General features: G+C 41.5%; 1 protein-coding gene and 1 pseudogene across 1 annotated transcript; both read right to left on the bottom strand.

Moving 5' to 3' along the window:
- Window positions 1–13: 13 nt before the first annotated feature.
- Window positions 14–648, bottom strand: LOC115747389 (protein phosphatase 1 regulatory subunit INH3). Its single transcript, XM_030683537.2, has one exon. The coding sequence runs from the start codon at window positions 594–596 to the stop codon at window positions 222–224; it is 375 nt and encodes a 124-aa protein (XP_030539397.1). The 5' UTR covers window positions 597–648; the 3' UTR covers window positions 14–221.
- Window positions 649–3,467: 2,819 nt separating this feature from the next.
- Window positions 3,468–10,509, bottom strand: LOC115747236 (annotated as a pseudogene).
- Window positions 10,510–12,482: the final 1,973 nt, after the last annotated feature.

Raw genomic sequence — 12,482 nt, 5'->3', positions numbered from 1 at the left:
ACGTATTCATCCAAAAACTGTGTATGTTTTTCAATTTAACATCCAGCGATCCAGTCAATTACATCATAGCCAAAGAAAATAGCAGAAATGCCAATAACGTAACTCCCTCCAATACAAGCAAACCAAAAGAACAACACTAGACATATTCAGCTGCATTAGGGGGGGAAATACGCAGAACAGAAACACCGGCTGAAACTGAAGACCAATCCAAACGAACCGCCTCAATTGCCACCGTCGTTAGAGCATGAAGCACTTCCATCGCAGTGATGATCGTCGTGATGGTTGTGGTGCCGGTGATCCGGGGCATCGCCATCTTCATCGCTGCTATAGTCTTCGTCGAAGGGCTTCTGCTTGTGGAAGATGCAGCACTTCTTGGAGCTCTTCTTCTTCATGAACTCATTGTCGACAGTGCCTTCCTTCCAGGTCACCTTCTTCTTCTTATCGTTCACCCTCTTCAGTCGCAGAACCAGGGCGGTGTTGCTTAGGGAGGGCGACGAAGCAGAACGGCGAGGAGGAGCCTGATCATCGATTGTTACGGTGGTCGTGACGCTCGGAGATGCGCTGGTGGAGGACATCGTAACCCTGGATCGAGCCATTCTCTCTCCGCGTTGGGACGGAATCAAAATGAGAATGTTATCGGAGGCGGAAGAAGAAGAAGCGAGCCGATTCTTTAGAGTAGAGCCGCGCTTCGCCTACGATCAGAAATATTGGGCCTGGGCCTGGACATGGACCTGGACCTGGACCTGGAGCTAATCTAGGCCCACGATAAAATTTGGTTTAGAATAAGTGGAGCACAATATATGCATTTGCCATTTGCCATGTCATTTTTATGAAGTTCCCATTAAAAGATGAAGCACCAATCCAGGGTAGATCTTAAAACCAGACCGGACCGACTTCACCCGGCCGGTTTTGATTTGATTCCAAGGTCTACAAAGTACGTTTCAAGTTTTAAAAACCAGGAACTAATCTCAATATTATAGGCCGCAAGTTTCAGGTGCGGAATCAACCCCCTCTAGAACCGCTTGGCCCTAACTTGCAAACCTTTGGTGCTTGTCTAGCGGAAGTTCTTGCACTTAGAGATGATGCTTATTTGGCTTACAATACCAAAAGTTGCAATCGCTTCCTCGGCTAAATGGTATGCTTTGTAGATTCTAGCAAGATCCAATCCGTCTCCAATTTGGTGAATGCCTACACATAGAGCAAACTTTTTGAGGACATACATTGTGTAATCTCTACCTCCTTCAAATAACTCAATTCTTTCAAGCCGTGAACGTCTCTTAACACTCCACAATAAAGTAGCTAAAGATGCTATAATTTTTTTTTGTCTTTTATGGTATTATTTTTGGCGTAACGTAATTTCTGTTGTTTCTTTAACTTTATTTTGCTTGACTAAGGGATGAGTTTGACACTTCCTTATTACTTTATATTTTTTGTCTATTTTGTACTAGACTTCCCGTTGTTTTGATGCTCTACTATTTTGTTGTGGTTGTTATTTTGTCTCAATAGCAAAAAAGGGGAAATAGAAAAAAAATAAAAATAAAAAAATTGGCTAGTTGTTAGGTAGACCCTAGAACAGGACTAGATCGGCATGGTCAATTTTCGGGTCTATAAGAAAGGTTTTAGATTCCAAAAAATAAGAATGGTTCCAACATAATACGTTTCAAGTGAAACCTACACACCTCCGAAATAGCTCACCCCTAAATTAAACGATTTTCATGTTCATCACGAGTTTTTCAAGCATCCGTGTGTAGCTCATAAGATGTCTAAAAACAACTCGCTATGTCTTAATATTATAAGGCTGTGTTTGATCGTCGGGATAAAAATCGGGATAGCATATATTTTTATCATATCCTCTGTTTGGTAGATATTTGGAATAGAATAAACAGTGATATAGAGGGATATAGCCGGATGATAGGGGAGGGGTGTGATAGACCCGGACATGATTTCTTAAGAGAGCAGACACGAGGAGAATTGATTTTTTTTCCATAGCCATCGCGTTTCCTCCTTGCCAAGTCGTCTCTTTGCCACGCCGACTACCTCTTTGGTGGTGGCGGCGGCCTTCAATGTGGCCGCCTCTCCAACGATGCCAGGCTGGGGTCTTCGACAACAAAATCGGGTATCTTAATGACCTCGTTCTTTAATTGATAGTACGGTATGATATGAAATCATTTCCCTCGTTCTTTAGTCACTTGAACACTTTCACTAGTCGAAAGCGGTCTCGACATATTATGAAGAAATTGAGGTTGATCATCAACTTTTAAGGCATATCTCTTAGATGACTTGCATGAGTGCATTTTCAACTTGCGAAAAGTGACTGAATAATTTCATTGTTAAGCACTTATTTACTCACTCAACAAGACAATGAGCAATGTCAGCTACTCGCTCTCAAAAGATTCGACTACAAATCAAGGTCCTTGCTCTACTGGGTCTACTTGATCAATGTCGTGCCCAAATTTAGATGGTACAAACCTCTGCTCAATAATAACTCACTTATCAGAACTCGTCACTTAATAATTTATAAAGCATTCTGATGTTTGAGCAAAATAGATTTGTTCTCAGCTGCGTCTTGCCTCTATTTATTCGACTTTACATCCGTAGTTCACCAAACAAGAGATAAGATATGAAAAAATAATCGGATTCCTTATCCTATCCTATCTAGTCCTGTCTACACTAAAAATCCGAATGACCAAGCACAACTTAAGCTTTTAGGTAAGAAATATTTCAAAAAGTAACTCCACGAGAACGTGACAATATACACAATTCTACTTATTCGCCCACCATTATTTCATCAAGACCGTAAATAGGAGCAATGCCTTCGCTTACTTACAATAAGGTAAGGTATTGTTATTTACAATCATTATTTCTCTATCATATTGCTTAATACGCTCATGAATAATATTATTGATTTTGTCGGAATGGTTCCTTGAGTACTTTTTAATTTTTTTTGTACAAAAAAAATAATGCCTATAGTAGAAGGACTAATTATTTGTTTCCTTCATGGCCCCAAGGATGTCAATATTAGCATTGATAGAACGTAAATGTAACTGGTTCAAACAACTATTTACACTTCGTTTGTTTTGTGGAAAGTGAATAATCTGAAAAAAAAAATTCAAAAATCATCGGTTAAAGTAATTAGCCAAAGAAAAATATTTCCAATATCGACAATAACTTATGCTTAACCTTTTCATAAACAAAGAAATTATTTTCCATTCATTCATTTTTGTAAGCAATATAATCAATTAATTTTTACGAAAATATTTTCCAAATCATTAATTCATCTTCCACGAAATAAGTGAAGCTTTAAAGTTTCTAGAGCTCCTTGTAAGGCTGATTGGAAAATCCGTTGTCGGAGAATATCCACGAATTGATTGTATAACCTAGCTTGTAGTGTTATCCTACGTAACAATTTAACCTAAAGAGTTGCTTTCTGCCTTTCTTTTTTTCTCTTTGTTTGAATTAGCAATAAGTTAGGCGTACGCGGAGACGATGCTGTCGGTGGATCCTCCGTCGAAGAGGACCCGATCCGACTCGAGAAGGCCTTTCTTCCGCATCAGATTCTTGAAGTAGTTGTTATCGAACGAATTGGGAGTCACCAAATTGAGGGGGGCTAGAGTCACGTCGCAGCCGTTCGAGCCGGGCACCCGCGCTTACGAGTGCTGGCGAATCCCGCATCGACGCCGGTGCCATTGCTGTAGATTATGCCCCCGAATGTGAAGCTCTGAGCTTGCCCTAGAGTGTGAGCACTCGCACAACGTTGGCGTAAAGGGCACATCAACATTATTTCTCCTTTCATTCATATCATCCGAGCTATATTCTTGTGCTAAAATCCATAGCTTGCGAGCAAGCAAGAATGAGAAATCCTTGCATAGGCCAAGGTCCACCGTCGGGGTTGAATTTCAACCATGATAGATAAGCAGGAAACAACAAAATAAGTGAAGGAAGCATTTCGTCCGATACCCGAGAGGGCGACCATGTCCTTAGCACAAAGGCCTTTGCTTGCAAATCGAGATATGAGCGTCTCAAGGCCATCTAGGAACGATGGAAGAACGCTCGATGCGTGCAACGGACTTGCGGTGGTCGAGTCTCTTTTTCCGAGCTTCACCGCCCAAGAAGGACCCCCAACCTATAATTTTTCCCAAAGCAGCATCGGTTATATCGGTAAAAGGGTTTAAGCTCGTAGTCGACATTCGAAAGTGTTGAGATTATACGATCGGCACATAGTGCTGCCTATGCAAACCATACAACTCCAGTACGTAGTGCTACCGATAGCTCCAGCATTGCGTCTTCAACCAGGGAAGAAGAGAATGGTTTCAACCGGAAATAAAGAAGGAGTTTGTTGAGCTTAACAACTTCGGTTGTTACTCAACTGTTTTTCTGTTAAGTAGTTTTTCCTGTTACAACAGAAGACTTGTAGTAATAGCACTATATAAAGAAAACCAAGCGTGAGGAATGAGTTGAGCTCTCGGATGAAGAATGTATGATGTTAAGCATCTAAGCATCTACTGGTGAATGCAGCGTATCACTCTTGTTCTCTGTTTTACCTCTGTTCTCCTCTTTCTTTTTTGTGCATCATCACTCTAGATTTCTTCACATGGTATCAGAGCCTTCTCTGAGAGCTAAACCGTGAATTCCGATCTTCTCTTCTGTGAGCACATCAATGGCAACAAGAACATCGAGATATCCTTTTCCAATCCATGTAAACATTGCTAACTTTGTCACAATCAAACTTGTTGAAGACAACTTTCTACTCCGGCAAGCACAATTTCTCGGATTCCTTCGCGGTCAAGAATTGCTCGGCTTCGTTAATGGAGAAATCCTACGACCTCCACAACAATTGCGGGTTGAAATCGAAGGAATCGAGACCGAAGTAGTGAATCCAGATTACACCGATTGGGTACGAACGCATCAACCGGTCTCATCATGGATTAGTGGTGCAGTTTCTGAGAATATACTGGGACCGATCATCGGCATGGAGACATCTTTCGAGGTATGGCAAACTTTATCGAATCGTTTTACACGTAAATTAGCTGCTAAAGAGTTTGAGCTGCGAGGAAAGCTTCAAGCATGTCAGAAACGAAATCGGCAGCTATCTGATTATCTTAGGGAGTAAAAACCGATCTGTGATCAATTAAATGCAATAGGAAAACCTGTGGATGAGATAACTAAAGTTTTTGGTGTCTTGGAGGGCTTAGGTTCGGAGTATGAAAACTTCGTAACGACGATGTATTGTGTGAAACCTCAACCCGATTATGATAAGGTTATATCACAACTGGAAAGGTTTGAAGCACGACTGCAAAACTACTCTTCAAATCAGTATAATCCTAACCTGGCTTATTACGGTGAAAGGAATGGAGAGATGGAATCGAAGATAGCATTTGACAGAGAATCAAGTCGCCTTAATTTTGCATTTATAGGACGGAGAGGGAGTATCCGTGGAGGACGTCACTATGGCAGAGGGCGTCACCTTGGTAATCGAGGCCGTAGCTATGGATATCAAGGAAGAAGTCAAGCTTATAGACCATTGAGCTCAAATCAAAATCAGCAGGTTCAATATTCTAAACCGCAAAATAACTTCTATGTAACAGGTCGTGGATTTAGACCTTACACTGGTTCATCACAGAGGTATTCGGATACCAAATCCTATCCCTCTCCAAATTTCACAACCCCCAAGATATTGCCTCAAGAGAAAGTACCGAACGGCACTCGAGTAACTTGTCAAATTTGCAAACGACCGTGGCATGATGCTCTTCGATGCTGGTATCGATTTGACAATTCTTACCAAGATGATGTTATTCCTCAAGCTCTTGCAAGAATGCACCTTGAAGATTCAACAGGCAAGGAATGGTATCCAGATACGGGAGCCACAGCCCACATTATCGCTAATCCTGGTATACTTCATAATCTTTCAAAGTATACTGGTATCGATACGGTTATGATAGGAAATGGCTCATGTCTTCCTATTACTTATACTGGTGATGCCTTGTTAATGTCTAAACTAGATGCATTACCTCTCAATGATGTGTTGGTGGTTCCCAAATCAAGAAAAATCTTCCATCCATTTCAAAACTAACCAATGATTTTCCTTGCTCCTTTGTGTTTGATAAATATGGTGTCTATGTAAAGGACAATCACACAAATTCTATAGTGATGTTGGGAAAGAAAATTGGGAGACTTTACCGAGTGGATCAGATGGCAACTCGTGCTCACATTTACACAAAGATATAAGACCGTTAGAGAGGATATCCGGCATCAACGTCTTGCTCATAGCAACTCACAAATTGTGAGGTACCTTCATCAGAAACAACAGATTTCTCGTGATAAGAACACTTCATCCGTATGCAGTAGTTGTCACCTTGTTAAAAGTACCGCCTTACCATTCTCCTTATCAGACTCTGCTACTACGGTTCCACTTAGAAGAATTCATTGTGATATCCGGGGTCCTTCCCCAAGAACCTCTCTTCGGGGCTTTCGGTTTTATGTTGTTTTTGTGGACAACTTCTCTCGCTATAGTTGGCTTTATCCAATGAAGTTGAAGTCCGATTTCTATGATATCTTTCTTATGTTTCGGAAATATGTGGAGAATCAATTTGATCACAAAATCAAAGGTTTTCAATGTGATGGTGGTGGTGAATTCACTAGTATCGGGTTTCGAACTCATTTGGAGAATTGTGGTATTTAGCAATATCTTTCTTGTCCTTACATTCCCGAACAGAATGGCATTTCTGAAAGGAAACATCGCCATGTTGTAGAGTTGGGCTTGACTATGCTCTATCATGCTAGAACTCTGTTGCATTTCCGGGTTGATTCCTTCTTAACTGCTAATTATGTTATTAATTTGCTTCCCACTCCAAAGTTGCGGATGGATTCTCCTCACAAGAGGTTGTTTAAACAAGCTCCGAGTTATGATCATCGGAGAGTTTTTGGCTGCGCCTGTTATCCTTGTCTCCGACCCTATGCCCAACATAAATTTGATCCACGATCTCTCACTTGTGTTTTCCTGGGATATAGTGAGCGCCACAAAGGGTATCGTCGCTTGGTACCTACAGATGGTAGGATCTATATTAGTCGCAATGTGAAATTTGATGAGAGTTTCTTTCCCTTTACTAAGAAGCTCACTGCCGATTACCCTCATTATACATCCTTATATCAAAAATGGGTTGACGAGATAAATTTTCTTGATTCTGTCAAGAAGAATCCCACACCCCATCCTTCAAACTATCATACCGGTCATCTTCAAGATGATAGAGCTCTGGTAGTTAACTCACTTCGTCTACCACACAGCACACTCCAGTCCCCAAGTTCTATCCTACCATACCCGGATGATGTTTCAGGAACATCCGCATCACATTCGGTTCCGCCACACTTAGATGCAGCTTCAGGAGCCTCTGCTTCCAATTTTGATGCTATTAACAATCAACCTCATTCTTTATCCCACCACCAAAGTGGCATCTCTGTTCATCCTATGCATACTCGACTTAAGTCCGGCATAGTAAAACCAAATCCCAAGTATGCCCGCTTGGCCGAATATCAAGTACCCGTTGAACCAAAGTCCGTTAAATCAGCCTTGGCTCATGATGGGTGGTTTCAAGCTATGAAAGAAGAAATGGATGCTTTGTCTGAAAATCTAACTTGGACTTTAGTTCCAAGAACTACTCAAATGAATGTCATCGGGCGGAAACGGGTGTTTAAAACCAAGTTAGCACCCGATGGGAGTCTTGACAGATTAAAGGCTCGACTGGTGGCTAAAGGATTTCACCAAGAAGAAGGAGTCGATTTTGCTGAAACTTTTAGTCCAGTGGTAAAACAGGCAACCATTCGTATTGTTCTATCTGTAGCTATGGTAAAAAACTGGCCTATTCATCAACTGGATGTTAAAAATGCCTTCTTACATGGCTCCTTAACCGAACCTGTTTATATGGATCAACCTCCCGGCTTCATAGATCCCGCCTTGCCTCATCACGTCTATTTACTCCAGAAATCTTTATATGGCATTCGTCAAGCTCCACGTGCCTGGTTTGAGAAATTCAGTAATTTTTTACTTGAATCTGGCTTCTTTTGTAGTACAACAGATCCTTCTCTCTTTGTGTTTCACAAGGGCATGGACACAATCCCGCTGTTGCTCTATGTTGATGACATTGTGCTCACCGGCACCTCTCCTCGCCTCCTTACGGACTTCATCAAGTCTTTGAGTACCAATTTTCACATGAAAGATCTTGGTTCTCTTCACTACTTTCCGGGTATTGAAGCCAAACGTAATTCTGATGTTCTCTTCCTCTGCCAAACTAAGTATGCTCTTGATCTTCTTAAACGAGCACACATGCAAGATCGCAAACCTATTTCAACTCCCCTATCTGTTAGGTCCCTCTCCACGTTAACCGATGATGTTTGTCTTACCAATCCACTTTAATACGTAGGTCTAGTTGGTGGCCCGCAATATCTCACGCTCACTCGCCCCGATCTTGCATATGCAATGAATCTTCTGTGTCAAAAAATGCAGCAACCCACCATTGCTGATTTTCTTAAGCTCAAAAGGGTTCTTCGGTATGTCAAAGGCACCGTGTCTATGGGCATCTTTCTTCATTCCAATACCACCATGAACTTATATGGCTTCTCGGATGCTGATTGGGCTGGTTGTCTTAATACCGCACGCTCTACTACCGGTTTTTGCACATATCTTGGCTCCAATATCATCTCTTGGTCGGCCAAGAAGCACTCGATAGTCTCTCGTTCTTCCACCGAAGTAGAGTATAGGGCTCTTGCTTCTGCCACCGCTGATCTTACCTGGATTGGATTTGTTCTCCGTGATATTGGGATTTCTCTTTCCTCACCTACGGTGCTCTTTTGTGATAATCAATCACCCATATCTCTCATCGCAAATCCTGTTTTGCATGCTCGCACAAAACATATTGAAGTTGATTTCCACTTCGTCCGAGAGAAAGTTTCGTTAGGGTCTTTACGTGTGCAATATGTTCCCGGTCGCCACCGGATTGCCGACATTTTCACAAAAGCCTTGTCTCGACCGGATCATTTCACGCTTCGCACCAAACCGGGTTTGGGATTTCACCCTCTCTCCAATTTGCGGGGGGATGTTGAGATTATACGATCGGCACATAGTGCTGCCTATGCAAACCATACAACTCCAGTACGTAGTGCTACCGATAGCTCCAGCATTGCGTCTTCAACCAGGAAGAAGAGAATGGTTTCAACCGTAAATAAAGGAGTTTGTTGAGCTTAACAACTTCGGTTGTTACTCAACAGTTTTTCTGTTAAGCGCTTTTTCTTGTTACAACAAAAGACTTGTAGTAATAGCACTATATAAAGAAAACCAAGCGTGAGGAATGAGTTGAGCTCTCGGATGAAGAATGTATGATGTTGAGCATCTAAGCATCTACTGGTGAATGCAGCGTATCACTCTTGTTCTCTGTTTTACCTCTGTTCTCCTCTTTCTTTTTTGTGCATCATCACTCTAGATTTCTTCACAGAAAGTAATCAAATGGTCATAGGACGATTCGTATGCCATTGCCTAATGTCAACCAATCTTGAACATTATGGGAAGACTTAAGGCAACAGAAGCATCTCGAGCTGCGACAGCAATGATATCCTCGCAAGACACGACTCCGTGACGGATCTTTTACGCTTGCGACTAGGCGTCGTCGATCACCTCGTGACCTTTCACGGACCCTTTGTTCAGCGGGGCATCCCTCTCGCTAGAGATGGCGGGGCAGTTCTCCAGCATGTCGCAACCCCGAACGAAGCAATCGTGGAAATGGAGTCGAACGAGGGAAGCGGCCATCCGGCGCTCCCTCGAGACGGCGGTCCTTATGGAAGCCCGTATCGCAGCAAGCGCATCCGGGCACGACTCGTCGTAAAACGAGGAAGACAGCTGCGCACGGCGGGACATGCACAGAAGCACCAAGACCGAAGAGACTATTGCGAAGCGACGCGAGGACGCAGGAGCGCCAGTGGTTAAAGCCGTTGCGTATGCACGTATGCATAAATCTCCCGGCTATATCCGGTGAGCAGTGAGCGGAGGGAGAGCCACTGTGCATGCACGTACTTAAGTTTGATATGGATTTCAAGAACTATATTAATCAAATTAATAATTTAAGAATCACATTACATATTAAGTTAAAATTCATGGATCATAATCATATTATATATTGATTCAAAATTCGGGATTAATTATGTCTTTATCCCGAAAAAGTAGGGGTGGTTTGAAATTCTTTGTCAAGTCCTTTTCTGGATAGGAGAAATGGCGGAAGAGAAGTCAAAGATGGAGGAGTTTGACTAATTTTTTTTTTACTATTCATGCCCCAGAGCTGTAATCAATGCATGGGATTTGACTTTCGCTTATGCAAATGAATATTGTATGGAAGCCGCTACCTTGACAGTTTAATAGTATCTGTCATTATTTCGACTTCACGATATTTTAATTAATGGATGCTTTATGCAAAACACACGTTGATAGTAAGAAATAACCGATCAAACTATCAGATAAGCATTTTCCATATTATATCGAGCACCTGCCAATTGCATGGATTTTGACGTGAAAAAAGTTGGTGGGCTTCGAGGAGCACCTTCTTGGTCTTTATTTGTCGTCCGGTCCCTCCTTAATTTTTTTTTTCCCAAATAAATGTCACAAATAGTCTTTAAATTTTGATTTGATCTATAATTATGCAATGTGATTCCTAAACTTTAACCTAATATATAATGTCATACTTAGATTTTTAATTTATTTAATGCTCCTTGAACTTTTGGTACATGTTCAATTTCCGACCCTAGACAATGTGAAAATATTCAATGTTGTCTCCGAACTTGAATTAATGGAAGGACATCATTGAACATTTTCATGTAGTCATGGATTAAATTGAATATGTACCAAAAGTCTAGATATCGCATTACACAAATTAAATGTTCGGGGATGATATTACATGTTGGTTTAAAGTTCATAGATCATATTAAATAAATTTAAAGTTCATGAACCACGTTGCACATTTAACCAAAGTTTAAAGACTATTTGTGTGTTGTCTCTTTGTTTATCCTATTTTTAGATATTCCACCCTTGCCACTCAATTAATCAAGTAAATATAAAAAAAGGTTATCTCGACATCCACATGCATCAGAAAAGTTTCAACTAGGGGTATCAATGGCTTAGTTCAATTCGATTTTTCAAAAATCGAATTGAATTGTACTGAATCATTAAGGAATATATATTTGAACTGAACCAGAACTAGTCCTGAATCAAACTAAACCGAATTGAAAAAGGTTCGATTTTTTTCTTTTTTTTTTCCCTATTTTGTTTCAAAGCCGATGGAGCCGCCGTCACTGGTTAAGGGCCGGCAACCTCGCCTGTGTAGTTGGAAGGGACGACGGAGAAAGCTGAGGGCCAAGAAGAAGCTCCCGCCGGTGTAGCTGGAGGGGGCTGGCGAGAAGAAGAGCAAGCAAGTGAAGAGGACCGTCGAGATGTACAAGATCTACATTTTCAAGGTGCTGAAGCAGGTCCACCCGAACATCGGCATCTCGAGCAAGGCCATGGGCGCCATGAACAGCTTCATCAAAGACATCTTCGAGAAGCTGACCAAGAGTCGTCGCCGCTGTCGCTACACCAAGAAGCCGACCATCACCTCCTGGGAGATCCAGACAGCCTTGCGGCTCCTTGCTCTCTGGCGAGCTCGCCAAGCACGCAATGTTGGAGGGCACCAAGGCGGTGACCAAGTTTCCCAGCTCTTAGGGATCTTTTGATCCGGACGATTCTTGATGCAACGCTCGGTTTTTGTGTAAAAAACTCGGTGGGATTGCAGAATCGAGAAGCTCCGGCGGAATTTGTGCTTCGTCACTTTTTTGGGAGATCAAAATGATGCGAGGGAAAAGGAAGATAGAGAATAAAGCAGTAAAGTAAAATGGAGAGACAAGTGAGGGAGATGAGAGCAACAGTGACAGTGCGAAGATACAGGCAGAGAGAGAATAAAGCAGAAAAGGGAGAGAGAGAAAGGACAGCGCAGAGAGCAATAGCACACAGTAAGAGGGAGGAGAGAGAGCGCGCGTAAATTCAAGGAAAAGACAAATTGATATCCCCGAACTGAACAGTTAAGGTATCCAAATTTTTTAGCTATTAATCGAGCCGAAAACCAAACTGAAAATGAACGAAATTTCAGTCCAGTTCGATTCGGTTTCGGTTCGATTTCGATTCGGTTCTGACAATCCTAATTCCAATCACAAATGCACGCAATAGCCTTCTTTCAATGTTACTTTAGACAAAAGACGTGATTAGATAACGTAATCTAGTAGATCCAAATCAAGTGCGTAATTGCTTAGCCATTTCATCAATTAAAAACAAAATCGGCTCTATAAATTCCATAAGATTTTATTTTATTTTATTTTATTTTATTTTTTTGTATTTGAGATAAGCAAAACAGATAGCCTAACTGATATTGCCTCCTTTTCTAATTTATAAAACAATAAGACTTGAAAATCTGGTTATA

The sequence above is a fragment of the Rhodamnia argentea genome, chromosome 11 (assembly GCF_020921035.1).
Source record: "Rhodamnia argentea isolate NSW1041297 chromosome 11, ASM2092103v1, whole genome shotgun sequence".
Classification (NCBI taxonomy): domain Eukaryota; kingdom Viridiplantae; phylum Streptophyta; class Magnoliopsida; order Myrtales; family Myrtaceae; genus Rhodamnia; species Rhodamnia argentea.
This window is presented reverse-complemented; position numbering and strand designations above follow the sequence as displayed.